Consider the following 17,874-nt stretch of genomic DNA (forward strand, 5'->3'; position numbering starts at 1 on the left):
GGGAAATAACAATAGTAGCCATCGCATGAGGCTACTGCAAGCATTAAATGAGAAAACAATAATAATAATGTCAAAGTTACTATGTAACGTCTGCCAGGCATTAACTAAGTGTTTTACTTGAAGTGATTTCATCCAGTCCTTAGAAGAGCAGGGTTTGCCACACTGCCAAGATTATTATCGCCATGGTCTTACAGAAGTAAAAGTATAGTGCCTGGAACAGAGTTACAGAATGAGACATATTATTTTAAACGTGTACTCCACATTTTACCTAAAGAATAACTGAGCAAGTTTGCATTTAAAATCAAATAAAGTTATGTAAAGAGAAATAAAAGATGTAAAGCCATATACTATGAGGAAATAAGTACAACAAAAATATAGACCAATATATGGGCCTAAAATATAGGATACGTAATAGTCCAATTCATAACATATATATTAATATATGATATATATAGGATGTTTTATGTGTATGTATACACACACACCCCTATACTAGGTCAATTCATAATTCAGAACCTCCTTGAACTGCCACTAATGGAATATGGATATTCCTCAGATGCCCATTCTCTGGAACCCCCAGCCTCTGGCCCTACCGCAGCCTTTTTAATTTTTTTTAAACTCAGTTGGTCATAAGAATATTATGATATTCTGTTTGTGTCTTGATCAGATAAATGTTCAGAAGCAGCTTTGAGCTTCTTGACAGCCAATGCAAAATAGGAAAGGGGGTGAATTTTCTAATGTTGCTTGGCTATCTGAATGGTAGCAGACACAGGTACCATACAGGCCCTTGGCCTCCCTGCTGGGGGGTTTCTCCCACTTAGACAGCCTGTCCTTTCTAGGCTTCTCTTCAGTCTTCCCCCTCCTCCACTGCTCTTTGCAGGTCACCTTTAGGACAACCCAGGCACTTTCTTCTTTCCCATTCCTGGTAGACATCACCCTACGTTTGAATTCTGTATAACTCAAGCAGCGTCTCAGAGAGAAGGGGAGGGCTTTTTTTTTTTTTTAAGAAATTCACGTTCTTTTTTTTTTTTTTTTAAATTTATGACTGTGTTGAGTCTTCGTTTCTGCGCGAGGGCTCTCTCCAGTTGCGGCAAGCGGGGACCACTCTTCATCGCGGTGCGCGGGCCTCTCACCATCGCGGCCTCTCTTGTTGCGGAGCACAGGCTCCAGACGCGCAGGCTCAGCAATTGTGGCTCACGGGCCCAGTCGCTCCGCGGCATGTGGGATCCTCCCAGACCAGGGCTCGAACCCGCGTCCCCCGCATTGGCAGGCAGACTCCCAACCACTGCGCCACCAGGGAAGCCCAAGGGGAGGGCCTTTTGCCCTTTACTTTTTTTGGGGGGTGTTGGGGGGTGGGGTGGGGTGGGGTGATTTTTTAAAAAGAAGTTTATTTGAGAATTACACCACTCTATTGGATGTCTCTTATGCCATTTACTACGCCTTCACTCTTGGGCCCCTCAATGCTCCAGAGGGACCATCAAAGCTCACTTTCTCAGACTTACAAACGAATTCTGCTCAGGAGTGAAATACCACTCAGATTTGCCCTCCACAGAAGTTAAGTCAACCTTCAAATTTCCCTTCAGCACACGCTGTTCTTCTCTTTGGGTTCAGCTCTCATGCTTGAATGCTTTGGGTTCTCTCAGATTTAAGTGGGTGGCTTCATTTGCTTAAGTTGGAGTTAGCTAATAGATTGCTATCAGGACTGCCTCCTCTGAGGTCCCAGCCTCAACCAACACGTTCTTGTCCTTCCTTGGTTCTTCCGTCCTCTATCCCTAAGCCTGTTAGAATTGCTCCATAAAACCCTGAGCAGCAAGACCTGAAGCCACAGCTTCAGCCTGCTTGGCCCAGGCTCTCCCCTCTTACTCGCAGCACTTGGAAGAATAGCCACCAGCTTCTCTGCCTTTCCAGCCCGTGAAGCACCCCCGGGACAGAAGTCTGTGTCCTCCTATCTACAAATGCAATTGTCTCGGGGAAAGTGGTCAGTTAAAATCTCATCAGTTGTCCACTCTCTCTCATGGAGGATGCTGAAACAGTAGGCACGTTTTGACAGATCGAAACCAGCATCACTTAACGGACCCAAGTAAAACTGAGCCCTATTTATCCTTGACTTAAGTGGTGCCACTCCCTGCATTGGCAAACATGCACCTTTAAACACTTTAAACTTACACAAAATTTATTTCATGGCTTGCTAGATGAATAGGTCTTTTTAGGGCACACAGTCTTATCTTCTAGGATTTTTTTCCCCCAGTGTCAAGCGTCGTACCTTGCACATAATGACGTTCAAAAGGTATCTGTGAACTCAATGCTCATTTTAGAAGATACTGGCTTTAAATAGAGGCTTAAAAAGGAATCATTTTTTTCTGGGGCACTGGTTGATATCATTTAAGTCTATTTACTTACTGGGATTACTGGGATGGTTTTCCATAGAAGGGGGTGTTTACTGACCTGTGATGGTATTAGGATTTTGGCCACACTATTTCTTGTGCTTCTCCAGGTGGTTTTGACTTCTGTGTATTTTTGTCTTGGCGTGGTCTTTCTGACAGAAATCCAATCACTTTTCTGAGAGTACACCAATCAGGTCTGTGCATATTTAACACAATCTCAAAGCTATTTGGAACCAACTCACCAAAAGACAACGTGTAATGCCCCCCCCACCCCCGCCCAAGAAAAAATAGAAGATGTAGTTGGAAAAACCCTTTACCAATGACACAATCTCTTTTTCTGCATGGCCTTTACGATTATTTTTTCTTTCCATAATTAGGTGAGACTGTCTTGGCATCTATCTAACCGAAACGATTATTCCTGGATATCAGAGATGAGAAGTATTGTAACATTTTACAGCTGTAACACGTAAAACTCATAGAGGGTGGAGCAAACTCAAAGATCAAAATCTAATCCCTCCTTGTAAAAATGAAGACTCAGTCTCAGAAAAGTCAAGACTAGCTAGGGTTCAATAGGAAGTAAGAGCCAAACTGAGAGCAGAACTTGGTCATTGTCAATTTCAAGGTAGGTACCTCTACAGGAGGAGGTTCGTGTTGGAGTGGGGCGTCGAAGTTGCATTTATAGGGCAGTTTACAAAAGACTCAGAAAACAATAATTATCAACACCAAAACAGTAGGGGATGCTGATGAAGAACATGGGGGGGCGGGGTATAAGCTCCCCCAAGAGAGTCCTTGATGGCCTTACTTGACACAGATGCTGATACACATTTGGTTTTAAAAGTGTTCTCTTTATATTTTGATCCATCTGTGTCACATGTAAGTGGGTGCTTCTACTGACATTGTTGGAACTCTCAACAACCTGCTTAAAATATTTAAAGCATGTAAAATCGTCCCCATTAAAAGGCATACCGTTGACTGTAAAGCAGAGAAAATACTCACCTTACCGGTCAAAGGGGTGTTGTAAAGATCAAAGCCTTATGAGAAGGCTTCAAAACCCCGGAAGGCACAGTGTAAAAATGCGTGTAAAACTACACACATTTACACAGTGTAAAACTAATTTGTTTTAGTACTACTAAACCAAGTTGGTAGAGAAGGTTTTACTTGTTTAGTTTGGAATTGATCTTGAAATCTGTACCTTGCACAGTACAATAAATATTCAATAAATACTCTTGAATGAATCACTGACAAACTTTAAAAATCAGAATTATGATAACTTGATGTTGTCTTTCAGGGGTCACATTTTGAAAATCTCTGCATATATCAAAAAAAAAAAAATGACGAGTTAAAATGATAGGATACTTTAAAGGTTTACATTTAACAAATTAACACATTTCATACCCATAAACACAAAATAATCATTGTTTGGAGATAATATCAACAGTCTTAATAAGTGTGAAGCCTTGGTTAAAGCATTCCCCACTTCCTCCTCATGTCTGAGTTTCTGACCACTCTTACCTATTAGGCAAGTTTTTATTTTCATGTCCCATTTGGGGCACAGTTATTCTTTGAGAACATTTTTCAGATATTACGAATTAGGCAAGAATTAGTTATAATCCCGGACAGAAATGACCACAGACATGGTTGGTCTTACCAGGCCTCAAATTACGAGTTGGCTCCTAAATCAACAAAGTTCTCTGCCTAGCCCAGAAAAGGTAAGAAGCAGAGCCAAGGGTGCCCCCTTATGGCGAACGAAAAAAATGACTTCATTCTCAATTGTGACTACATGTAGTGGATTTGCCCAAGTAAACACAAGATCTTGGCGTTGCAAGTTGACAGAATATTAACCAGTCTTCTCCTTGCCCTAGAGGTCTGTGGAGATCTTTGTGTTCTGCTCAAAAGAATATATTAGTAAACCCAGTGGAAAAGAACAGAGTCAGAACTCCTCCCAACCTGTTACAGGACTTCTCAAGGCACAAGGTCCAATCTTGTTCTGCACTGTCAGCCAACAGTGAAACAAAGCTACATGAATGCAGCTAGGGTTGTAAGGATATAAGAGCCTACACAGCTGCATCAGGAGCTAGAGGCCAGCAACAAAGGCAAATGCACCGTGTAACCCAACTGTAGCAAAAACCACCATGCAACATCTCCACCTCTGGACTGGCCCACATACTGAAGAAAAATCCCAAAGAAAATTTGGGAAGGAGGTGAAGTGAAAAACACTCCAATAACAGGCGGACTCTACAGAATGTAGCCCCTGCTCATTCATTCCCATGGTCTGAGTGGCAGATTTACTGACCACAAGTTCTCAAGGGCATCTGAAGGAGACTCCATGGCAGCAACCAAAGAAGGGAAACCAAGTCACCTAGGACACAGAAGCCATTCTCTGACGAGCTCTCTCCCACTACTGCTGGAAAACAACAAACAAAAATATCCACTCACTGTCCTGTTCTTTCTGGCCCTGACCCAAGAATCTTGTACCTGATTGGCCAAACCAGTTTGCCTTGGTCAAAGGAGAAAGAACTGTTCTTTCTTTAGGGGGACATAAGGCCAGCGGGGAGAGTGGCATCCTCCTGGGGATGTATATCCTTCGCATCTAGTACAATTTTACTCTTTTCTTCACAATTTCACTTTAGTTGCCACGAAAAATCAGATTCCACTTCAGCACCCCCCCCCCAGATGTTACCTGTGCATCTAATTTCATATGGCTAAATGACCCATCGTTTGTCACACATTCTGTCAGTCCGCATAGATTTATTAACTCACTAATATTCCAGGCTTTGTGTTAGATTCTGGGCATTCAGAGATAAGTGAGATATATCTTCAAGCTTACAGAGTAGTGGGAGAGATCACATTAGACCCCTAAATCTATGTTTTGGGGGCCCTATGGCATTGCCTCTGCCAGCTTTGGTTGCTTCATTTGTTCAAGGAGAGCATTTGATGGACAGTCCTTGAATCCAGGGTCCCACCTGCAGCCACTACCTGCAAATGGGGTTAATCAGGGCTCAGTCTCCACTCACAGCCTCACTCAGTGGAAACTGCAGATTTCCAAACCATCACCCACCTCTCCTTAGGTTTAAGACCACTCTCCTCCCCATGGGAGAGGATCAAAGGTTTGCAGGCAGTTTGTTTGATTAGACAAAAAAAGCGAAAGCATTTCTTATCCTAACTGGAGAGAACTGGGCATCTTCAACGGCATAATTTTCTTGGATATAAAAATACAAAACGCTTGGGAAAGGAAAACAAGTATATTTAGAGAAATTAAGCAAACAAATTTAACATGACTTGATAGTAAATGTCTCCAGTCTGGCGTTCACTGATACTTCCTCATTAGATTTATCATTTCATTATAGAGCCGCCACGGGGCATCCAAGCCCCAGATGAAGTCAAGATGCTCCCACTCAGGAATGTGCTCGTGGTACACCATGTTGGAGATCTGGGTCAGTAAGACATTGACGTCGCTGACGTCTGCAAGCCAGTCCTGACCCCCGCTCCAAACAGCGGTCCGCACCAGCATGTCTCTCACATTGTAAGAGGGAGGGTAACTCTGTAATGAAAACCCATAGAAAGCTTTGTCTTCGTTGTTTTAATTGACAAAAATACAATCCCCAGTAAACACTGATTAGTAAATCCGATCTGAGAATCAAAGACTAAATTTTGAAAATCACTCTGTTTACTTTTCAAGTTGCTATTACCAGAACAAAAAGAAGCCTAACCCGCAAGAAAAAAATACTGGCCGTTACAACTGCTAGCTATCGAGTTGTTACCCTGTGCTGGGCAAGGTAACGAGTTTCATCCCCTGGGAGGAAGGCGTCATTCTCCCAGGTAGTTGATGCCAAGCTGTAGAACTAAACCAGGTGGTTGGGAAGGGGCTTTGGAGTCATACCCACACCTCCCTTCCCTCTGGGGTGTGACACAAGTCATAGAAATTCTCTAAGCCTCTGTTTCTTCCTCTTTAATCATCATCATCATCACATCCATGTCACAGGGATATTCTGAGAATTAAATAAGAAAAACACGGGCAGAGTGCCTCACATTTTAGAGCCCTTAGCATCCAAAAAGTGGTCAATTCATTTGTATATGGAAGAAAAGGTTTAGGCAATGCAATTTGGCCAAGGCCCCCAGCCACCAGGTAACAGCCCTAGGCTTGTCTGACTCTTAACGTCTGTGTGCCTGGTCACTACTCATGACCGATGACAGAGGTGACTATTTATACAGAGCCAGGGAAAGGACAAAGTCCAAAGCACGAACCAGGATGCTCAGGTTGTTCTAGAATTGACTGGGGGAAAAACAAAGGCTACCTAGTCAACCCTCCCGACCATTTCGCCCCGCACCTGAGCCCAGCCAGAATCCTCGTAACTCAGGCTGGCTTCCTTGATGAGTTTTCAGGGCCCATTTTAATTCTAAAGACTCTGAAGACTTTACCTGGTTGTAATGAAAATAATTCTTGGCACTACTTCCCCAGTCGAAGGCTTGAAACTTCTGCAATTTAATAAGCTAGACAGAAGATAATTGCGGGAGAAATAAAGTTATCTAACACAGAAATCTGATATAGCATCACCGGTTGCAAGAGTTCACCCCCTCAGATAGCAAGTTTACACCGATACCCAGATTCACTTTTAATTTCCAAACTGCAATTTAAAATAAAACGGCATAATTTTGCTCTCCTTTCCTAAATGACTCAATTTCTCACTGTATGATTGGAAAGTAGCTATTACATGACACAATAAAGCAGCTACACATATGTGCTGTAAATGACCCTGGATCAACACTGCATCCGTTGGATAAACTTTACGCTGATGTTTTTTTATTGGAATTTGAATCTTAAACTTTTCCAAAGAGTTAACTATCTCACTTGGGAAAGAAATACATATATTTCAGCTCTGTGCTTTGTGACCACCTAGAGGGGTGGGATAGGGAGGGTGGGAGGGAGGGAGATGCAACAGGGAAGAGATATGGGAACATATGTATATGTATAACTGATTCACTTTGTTATAAAGCAGAAACTAACACAGCACTGTAAAGCAATTATACTCCAATAAAGATGTTAAAAAAAAAAAAGAAATACGTATTACATATAACACATGGATTAATATATTAATGTGTATTTATATGGATAAATATATTTACATTAGTATGTAAATACATTAATTGTACATGTAATTATATTACATATAATCTCCATATTTCCTATATATCCATCCTATTTGACTATATTATTTAATATTTTATTAATTTCATTTATTTAACACTTTTTCTTGAGTACCAGTACCAGTAAAATCACCAAATTGTACTGCACACCGAACAATTCTAATCAGTTGAGGATACTAGAGCCATGAAATGATATTGTATATGAAATTTAAATGTATGCTTATTTAGGATAGCATGATATAAAAATATTAACAAAAACTCACTTATTCATAAATTTTTAAATAATGCAAATCCATACCGCCTCTATATCCCCCAATTAAAAATATGTCAAGAATTAAATCCAAAATTGGCGAACCAAATGAACTGGAAACTGTTTAAGCGTTGGCCAGAGGGTGGCGCCTGGTAAACAGGACAAACCTAGGCATTCTTTGTCAGAACTGCCTTTGGCTTCAGTTCTTATCAATTGCATAAAATTCTACTGTTTTATACAATAAACAACAGTGTGAGATGAGGTACTACAGGGGGAATGTTTAGCATCTGCTTTTGCCATTGCAAATGACACATATTAATACCTGCAGCACATTTAACAAGCAGAGTAAGATATGAATTTACAGCACCTGTTAGTGCATCTCTTCCCTAGCTCTAATTGCCAGTGAAAATATATCAATGCAAGCTGTTCTGCCCCCACAGACAGACATTAGCTTGTCACTTTCTCACATATGTCTTTGGCTTTTACATAAAGCACCCAGAGTGAGTGTAGAAACAAAGGAAAGACGTGCCGAGAGTTCAGGCTGAACTTCAGATTTGACTTTTGTGCTCAGCGTCACAGGACTTCAAACTACGCCCTTGAAAGGGCATCTCAGAAGGAGGGAAATGTGAAGAAGACTATTTATAGTAACAAAAACCTGCTAATAAGCTAACATCTAATGACAGATACTTGGTTAAATACATTATATTACATCGATATACACATGGTATGCCACTGTCGTAAATATAAATATAATACAATAGAAAGATAAACTGTTTATAAATAATACTAAGTGCAGAAAAGTCAGAAAGTAAAATTGAACGTGCACTATGGCTATACTTAAGTGGTAATCTTATGTGGATAAAGGTCAGGTGAAAATGCTTATAATACTGGGAGAGACAGTTTTTAAAGTCTCTCCTAATATTATAAGCATTTCCACCTCACCTTTATCCACATATGAATATTTTAAGTTTAAATTAATTTTAAAAATTAAAATTATGTTAAAATTAACTATTGTAAAATAATTTTAAAAATTATTTTAACATCTTGTTGGTAATGAAAATGTAAATAGGTTCAACCTTTCTAAAGTACCATACATATTTGGAAGTCTTAAAGAGATGCCTACCCTCTGATCACTAAGTCTAAGACTGTATCCTAAGGAAGTCATCTGCCTAATGTATAAGGACAGATCTCTAATTCAAGAATATTTATCCCAGAATGTTTTATTGCCGAAAAAAACCTATCATAGTAGTAGTAATAATAATTATAAATTCAAACAATAAAAAGTTGTCCTCAGTTACAAATATTTTTCAGTGTAGTTTATTGACCTGGAAAATCATTTTTGATTATGGCAGAGACTGCTATTTGGCCCCCAGTACCCATTCTTGCCTTCTTCCTTTCAGTAATAAAATTTCTAAAGTCTTTGCTAAGCACATGGCTGCCAGGGTAGGAACCATATCCCTTATGTGCCTTCTTCCTGGGGGCTGGAACTGCCATGAACGTGACCCAGTTTCAACCAGGCAGAAGAGGCCAGCACCCCAGAGATGGCCAAGCTATAGTGCAGGGGGGCACCGGGTCACTGCATGACTTCCCGGAGAAGTCACAATTCCTCCACAACCGTGTGCCACTGATGTCTGGACTGGATTCTGAGGAAGAAAACTATTTATTTAGCTGCTGTATTTTAGGGTCTTTGATACAGCAACTTAGCCTGCACCTCAGAAATACAATGCTGTTTAATCAAATAAAAACTAAAATTATTAAAAAGTGCATGTAGCATAATCCTTCTCCTGTAATGGAAACAATTATACCAAAAAATTATAAGATTACAGTGTAAGAGTTCAGGACATGCCACCCCAAAATATGCTGCTTTGGCATAATGATTATTTTGAGTTAAAGGCACCTGAAAAACAGAAGATGTGAAGAGGACACTGACCTTCCTTTTTCTTTCTAAAAGGAGAACACAAAACTCCCATGTGAAAGAAGCCCTCCCTATACCAGGGAGGAAGAAGCGTAAAAGAGGAGGCTGAGAGAAATCTATACAAAAAGACCTTGTGAAAATAACTCTCATGTCTTGTAAGTCTCCCCATATATTTTAGTTACTTTTCCACAACTGCTACTCTTTGTTCAACCTAGTATATAAGCACTTAGGCCTAGTTACTTCTTTGGGTCTTCATTTTTGTGAGGGCTCCTATGTACACGTAAATAAAATCCATATGCTTTTCTCCAGTTAATTTGTCCTATAGCGGTCCCAATCAGAAACCCAAAGAGGGTAAAGGAAAAATTTTACCTCCCCTATAATACGCAAATACTAATCGTAGTTATCCCTGGTGGTAGGCATACAGGTAATGTATTTTCTTCTTTGTACTCACATATTTTTAAAATTTCATAATGAACATATATGTATAACAAAAATTTCACTAAATGTCTCTTACAGTGTTTTGAAGAGCTTAGCTAATGTATATTATGCATTTTTTTTTTTAAGCAGCAGGTTTCAAACAATAGAGAACATCAGATCTTACAAGGTGCTTATTAAAATGCAGATCCCAGAGCCATACCCTCAGGAATTCTGATTCTCAACAAGTCTTGGGTAGACCCAAGAAACTGTATTTTTTTATAGCGCCCTAAGTAATTCTGAACAGCACTGTAGATATATTAGGACCGGCCTTCTTCAAACAGGAGCAAGTAGCTGGGCTCTGGGCATAGCCGGCAAGGGGGGCTAGAGATTCCGGAGGGTCTCTGAAACGTGGGAGGCTTATAAAGAGAAGAAGAAGATTTGTAAGCTAAATTAAAAAAACCCAGTGAAGAACTAGGTTTTAGAACTTCGAGAACTGAATGTTAATTACTTATACAAAAGATCCATTTCAAAATTTACTATGAATAGAATGGCCTTTAAGGGCACCCCCAAACTCCTGCCACTGGAAACCTCCCAACTTCACATCTGAATCGCAGCCCTCAAGCCTGCCGGCGTCCAGGCCCTGCACACCCTCAGCAAAAGCCTCTCCCAGCAGGAACCAGGCCTGCTGTCCCAGCATGTCCTGGGTAGGCAGAGAGTGGCAGTCCCTGGCTGGCAGCCCTTGGCCAACAGCCCAGAGGAGGGAGAATCAGGAAGGTCCTATGAAACAGCTGCACAAAGCAACCATTTTCTTAACAAAGGGATGACACACGGAGCAGAAGAACAAAGGGCAGGGCTGCCCTCTGCAGGGAATCTGGGGTCAGAAACGTTCGCGGCGCACATTGCGATGCGGCGAGGACCTAAACCCACAGGGTCACCACTGGGCCCGAGGGTGGTGCTCTGATCCACAGCCAGCAGCCTCCGGCCCCAGTCAGCTGCTTGACAAAAGGGCTGGAACAAGAGCAGGGGCCTGGATTGCAGCCAAGCCAAGAGCTCTAGGCAAACCTAGCGCCAGTGGGGGCCTGCAGCACAAAAGGCTGCAGGACTACAGTGCCGTGACATGCAACAGGGCACTCTGACAGCTCTGGCCACCACATTCCCAAGGGTACCTGAAAGGCTAGGGCTGGCGGTCATCTGCGCTCTGCTGAGGCATGGGGGGTACCACGCGTGGGCCGCTCAGCATCTGCCTTCAGCTCAGCTTAGTGGTCCTCCACACAAGGGAGCACTGACTCCTGAGGTGACAGAAACTGGACCTTGCTGAAAAATGTCCATTAGGTGAGAGGGTAAAAATGCTCAGAAAGATAAGGCTCTTCTGATGGCAGGGTATACAGAGAAAACAAGCGGCTCTAGATGGAGAAGTGCCCGAGGAGAAAGGTAGGGGACGGAGTGGACACTTGGGAGTGAACATTTGAGGACTTCTGAAGGTTTCGGGACATTCCTTCAGAGGTAAGGGTGTGCTCTGCAGCATGTCATGAGCTACCTGCCTTCCAGATGCCCCTCTTCTAGGCCAAACTCTGGTACTGAGTCACTGACGCTTAACACTAGGCCCTACAGTCACTATGGGGCTAAAAGCCTCAGGCTGGGTCCCGCCTGGTCCCATAGGGATGAGCCCAAGGAGAGGTAACCGATAGCACTCGCAACTGACAGCGTTCCTGGGACAACTGAGGAAGGATACCAAAGCGCCAGTGATGTCCCGGATCAGAGGTTCCCAAATCCGGTTGGGCAGAAGAATCTAATGGGCAGAATTTTTTTAAAATATAAATTCTCACCACTCAGCACCAGAAAGAAATGAAGTACTGATGCACATGACAACTTGGGTGAATCTCAAAATAATTATGCTGAGAGAAGCCAGACAAAAACAAATATATACTGTATGATTATATTTAGACAAAACTTTGGAAAATTCAAAGTAACCTATAGTGACAGAAAGCAGATGGGTCACTGCAGATGGGAGAGGGTGGAGGGGGTATTAAAGGGGGCCTCTGGGGGTGACAGATAACGTTCACTGTTTTGATCGTGGCGATGGCTTTGCAGGTGTATATCTATGGCAAAACATACTACACTGTACACTTTAAATACTGTATGTCACTTATACCTCGACAAAGATGTTTAAAAACAATAAAGGTATACACACTCCAGTCCAAATGAATTAGAATCTCTAGGGATGGGACACAGAAGTCTTTGTGTTTAAAAGCCTGGATTGTAGCTAATCCAACAGCTCTACCACAAACCCAATATCCCTTATTTTTTTAAAATAATATTTTATTAAAAAGTGTACTTTTAAAGGCAACTCACATGATTCTGATGCAGGCAGTGACTGCCAGTTGTTTGAAAATTGCTATCCAAGGCACTCACTGCCTCTTGGTTTCAAGCTTAAATGGTGAGTTATTTCATATTTAAAAAGAATTTTGGGGGAAAAATTGTACAAAAACATGTCCTGAGGTAGAAAAAGTCCCTGACATATTGTCAGGTGAAAAAAAAAAAGCTATAAAAGAGTAAGAAGAAAAGAAATCAATCTATTTCTACAATTATGATTTCTATCTGTATCTTTAACCACTTCTTTCTGAAATGATACGCAGCAAGAGATATGGAGTAGAATGCAGAGACATTTTATATCCCTGGTACACATTCTCTATCTCTGTGTGGGATTACAGAACAATTTTATTTTTCACCTTATGAGAATTTTTATTATTATACCCGTATGTAATTTATAAATTTTCTAGAATGAACACGCATACTTTTGTGATGTGTGATCATACAATCAAAACTGTACTTTAAAATTTAGTGTCCCTTAGTTATATCCTTGACTGATTTAGCTCTGTTTCTCCACTGAGGTTTCAGGCATACAGTGTTCATAGGTTAATGCTGAAATAGCAGCTTCTATCTCCAAAGCTGCTCTAAAATCTTGCTTTCTGGAGCAACACAGAAATAAAATAAATCTGGGACTCAGTGAAAAACTGACAGAGGGGAGGGGGAAGAAAAGAACAAGCAAGTCAACCCCAATAGCTGTTTGGTGAACTCACACCGTAGTACAGTCTGCCCCAGGGAGGATAACACAAGCAATATAAACATAACTCATGAAGGAAAGCAGCTCAGATGTGTAAGCAGACTATCTTTCTATTTGCTTCATGGAGTGCACAGAACTTTCTAAGGCCGATGTTCCACAAACCCCCCACTGTACTCCTGGAATGCGTACCTGGCTCCAGTGTAACATATTTTGCACAGAAGTTCCGGCAGGAGTGTGTGTGGCATACACAGCCACTCTAGACTGCAAAATAAACACGTGGAAATAAAGAATGAAAACAGCCTGAAGGAGGCATTGATAATAAACACAGTTCGCACCTTGAAGCATTAAAAACTACAGAGCCACAATCTCAAATACGTGAGATTAAGAGCAGGAAAAAAGATTCTTTGACTACAAATACGTCCTGTAAAAATATGAATAACCACACATACACACAGAATACACATGAAGGATATACAGTAACATGGTAACCGTGGGGCTGTATTGGTTGAGATTACTGCTCATTTCTATTTTCTTCTTCATGTTTTTCTGAATCTCCAAAATTTTACATAACAATCGTACCTTGCTTTTATTCATCAGAAACAAGAAAAATTAACATCCCTTAAAACTTCCCTAGAGCCTTTATTCCAGAATTTTAAGGCCTGTTTTCAAAATACAACATGACAAACTACGAATGTATTTAGAAACACCAGCACATTGCTGGCCAAGGGTTTACATTTTATAAAATAAATAAATAAATATATATACGTGGGTGGGTATGTGCCTGTGTGTGTGTGTGTAAATGGCCATTCCAAATTTAAACACATTTATAGTAATTATTTTGAAGAAAAACATCACTAGAATAAATATAAATATTGCAATTTAAATGATGAGCAATCTCCTCATTCCATAGTTTCCACATAGGTACAATGTAGGAAGCTGACAATGGCTGGCCCGAGGTTAGCCACAAACGGTGTTCCAGGCACCTGCCAAGGTTGATTCTTATACCCCTTAAATGAAAGATCCTTTAGAGCTCTAATGAGGTCATTCCTGCCTCTCCCACATCCTCCAACACAAAGAAGCACATTCACAGATAAAATCACTGACAGTAAAAACCAAGTGTTATTGTAAACATACATACCATATTTAAATTTCTCTCATTAAATCCACACAGAACAAAAAAGATATTTCCGCAAAGCTCCTTCAGAATGACATGAGTACAAACATGCGTACTCAGCCATTTCACAAATGTACTCTGGGGAAGAAATTCTTTAACCCCAAATAAGTCCTGCAAAATAAAAAGAATATCTCAGCATTTCCTTCTGGTGTATGGCCTCCACGTCCCACCTCACAAGCAGACACATGCCAACCGTGTCCACGGATGGCCTCAGAAGAGAAATGGCAACCAGTGGGCATTCAAACTAGGACACCTGTGCGATACGTCTACTAAGGCAATAGCAGATGTTATAGACGTGTATTTAAAGTCTCAAATGAAAAAAAGAAGGCAAAAAATGAAATAGGTCCACAGAAGACTTTTACAGTGGGAGAGGGCCTGAATGATCCCTCATCCCAGGGCCATCCCCAAAGTTTCATCTGACTTTGATGGATTGCTAGCGACTTCTGAGAAAGAGTTGAAACTGTGGTTGGTCAGCAATGTGTCTGCTTAGGACACATACATCTGATCCGATGCTATTGGCCAGTGGGCCAAGTCCTGCCCACTGCCTTTTGGGGTTTATTAATACTTAATACAAAATTTACCATTTTAACCATTTTTAAGTGTTCAGATCAGCAGCATTAGTACATTCACATTGTTGTGCAACCATCACCACTATCCATCCATCTCCAGAACTCTTTCAACATCTCAGATTGAAACTCTGTACCCATTTAAACAGTAACTCCCCATGCCTCCTCTGCCAGCACTGCCTGTTTTTATAAAGTTTATTGGAACACAGCCATGCTTTTCTCTATACACACTGTCTCTGGCTGTTTTCACAAGACAAAGGCAGAGGACTTCCCTGGTGGCGCAGTGGTTAAGAATCCACCTGCCAATTCAGGGGACACGGGTTCAAGCCCTGGTCCAGGAAGATCCCACATGCTGCGGAGCAACTAAGCCCGTGTGCCACAACTACTGAAGCCCGTGTGTTCTAGGGCCCGCGAGCCACAACTACTGAGCACATGTGCCACAACTACTGAAGCCCACGTGCCTAGAGCCCGTGCTCCGCAACAAGAGAAGCCACCGCGATGAGAAGCCCGCACACCGCCAACGAAGAGTAGCCCCCGCTCGCCGCAACTAGAGAAAGCCCGTGCGCAGCAACGAAGACCCAACACAGCCAAAAAAAAAAGACAAAGGCAGAGTTCAGTAGTTGAAACAGAAACCATATGACCCACAAAGCCAAAAATATTTATTATCTGGACCTTTAACAGAAAACGCTTGCTGACTCCTGGTGTACATCAGGCCTGACCAATGGCCCCTGGACCTGTGCTCAAGTATTTCTGGGGCAGTCACTATGCCCTCAAGGCAGATCGTCGTGTACATGTGTAATAGGAAATAGGAAAAAGATCTTCTTTAGAGTGAACCCAAATTTGTCTCCTTACAATTTACACTTTCACTGATGCCTACCCTCTGGAGGGACAAGCAGAGTGAAAAATTCAAATGCCTACAAAGGCAGTTTTATGGGTTGAATTGTGTCCCTCCTGAAAAAGATATGTTGAAGTCCTAATTCCCTGTATCTCAACATGTGACATTATTTGGAAATAGGGTCTTTATCAAGGTACTCAAGTTATATAGTTGGATACTGTCTACATTAAAACAAAACAATACATTTCTCTCTGGACCTATATAGGTATATAAATTCACACACAAGGTCTATAGGAAAAGACCCCAGACTGAGCATGGTGCTTAATTCTGAGGAAGGCACTAGGAGAAGCCTTGGTAGTTGAAGGGTACTTTATTTGTAATCTCCGAATTGTTTATAATGAAAATCGAAGGTTCTGGTATCCAAGGTATTTAAAATAAATGTGGTTAGAGGGGTCCACATCTTACCTGCCTGTCTGATCACTGGTACAGAGAATCCCATCTTATGTGAGAGTCAGATTCTGAGGTCAGAGTATAGCCTATATGTCCTGTGAACATATTTCTTAAATGGCCAAGAGATAAGTGTAAGTTAAGTATATATTTCTGTATAGAATTTCATATGTGTGTGTACAAACGTATCATACATAAAACATAGATAGTGCATGCGTAACGGACCATCTGGCCTCAGCTGGCTCTCAACTCCTCATAAAAACTGCTTCCTCCTTGAGCGAAGCCTGGAGGGTTCACACATTGAGGTCCGATGAAGTTACTGGCCTCTGCTTAGGGGCCATATAATAAAATATAATAGATCACCCTCCGTGTGGTCAGGGTCGGGCATGTGGAACAGCACATCGCTTGTCTCCCATCTCCTGCCTACTCCTAGGCACGGACCCACCCTATGGAATAAAGGGCAACTTCAAGGAGGTTGAAGCTGCTTTCTCCTGGCCTTCCTCGTGCTCTCTTTGTAAGGTGGGTGGGGAGTTGCACTGACGTGTTAACCACGAGAACAGGGAGCTCCAGTGTGGAGTTAAGGATACCTTCCCTGACTCCCCAGGATCTGGAGGTAGGGGTGAAGGGGGAAAGAAAAACCACGGAGAGAAGAAAACCCACTGTTCCATTGATAGCAAAACACAGGGGAGGAAGGCACACCTTCTTCCTCTAAAGGCCAATTCTTCAGAACCAAAAAGGAAATCTGTGAGGGAAGGGAGTGGAGGTGGGGGGAATCCAAGTACCTTAATGAGAAGATCTGGAAATTGTCCTAATTTAACTAGAGGGCTAGTAGCAAACCTGGCTGAAGCCACGGGAGCCAGGGCAAAAAACACTTTAATCTTTTTGGCCAGCTCCGGGATCCGTGAAAATGCTATGAAACCTGTGGGAACAAAAGGAAAATAACAGAATTCCATCTTCTGGGACTTTTCTCTGAAAAGGCAAGGGCAGGCATGCGTGTCGCCTTCTAGTGGCAATGTGAGAACTGTGCAAGCAATGCCAGGAGGCAAAACTCGTGAAATGAGGGCCTCTGAACTCCTATGCGCACAAACACTGAGTTTGATTAAACCAGTAAATCAAGTTTTGTTAAGTGCTTGTTTCGATCTTCAGCCTACATATGCACTGGAAGAAATCCAGGTTGCTAGAACCAGAAGATGTTTCCCGTTCCTTTAATGATGTAGGCCAGGGAATCCAAGACTATTCCTAACAGCTCCACCCCACTGTGTCCATCCCCTACTGCTCTGCCTCCATCACTAAGAATGATGTACGAAGGTACTCAAAGCAGTCACCAAGGACTCGAAAGGAACTTACACATTTAGAATCCTCTAGCTTTAAAATATCTTTTAGCTTCCTCTCAGGTCACTTCTTGCCTTAAACTTGGCCCCAGAATGTCAATTTTGAAAGCAGTGGGGCGAAGGACACCAATGGACAAGTCATGGAAGAACGAATATAGATGAAAAAAATGCTTAAGTCCATTGATAAGAAGGGCAATTACGTCTATGTTACTTGTTGCTTGAAGTCTCTCAAGTTGACAAAGAGGAGTGGTAGTGAGGGCAAGGCAACTTAACCACGTATATGGAGACACTTCAAAGCATTCATACCTTTCATATCATAGTTTTCTTCTAGGAATGTATTCTAAGA

The 17,874-nt window shown here is 41.8% G+C and overlaps 1 protein-coding gene across 2 annotated transcripts in view; it reads right to left on the reverse strand.

Annotated features, from left to right (window-relative positions):
* Positions 1 to 5,607: 5,607 nt before the first annotated feature.
* LIPA (lipase A, lysosomal acid type) overlaps positions 5,608 to 17,874 on the reverse strand; it is a 104,787-nt gene continuing 92,520 nt past the window's right edge. For both annotated transcript variants that reach the window (XM_068548160.1, XM_068548159.1), the window contains exons 6-10: positions 16,980 to 17,116; positions 14,314 to 14,460; positions 13,365 to 13,436; positions 6,804 to 6,875; positions 5,608 to 5,925 (exon numbers count right to left, since the gene is read on the reverse strand). In XM_068548160.1, coding sequence (XP_068404261.1) covers positions 5,692 to 5,925; positions 6,804 to 6,875; positions 13,365 to 13,436; positions 14,314 to 14,460; positions 16,980 to 17,116 — 662 coding nt within the window. In that variant the 3' untranslated portion in view covers positions 5,608 to 5,691. The remainder of the gene's footprint in view (positions 5,926 to 6,803; positions 6,876 to 13,364; positions 13,437 to 14,313; positions 14,461 to 16,979; positions 17,117 to 17,874) is intronic.

This window comes from Eschrichtius robustus, chromosome 7, assembly GCF_028021215.1.
Source record: "Eschrichtius robustus isolate mEscRob2 chromosome 7, mEscRob2.pri, whole genome shotgun sequence".
Taxonomy (NCBI): Eukaryota; Metazoa; Chordata; class Mammalia; order Artiodactyla; family Eschrichtiidae; genus Eschrichtius; species Eschrichtius robustus.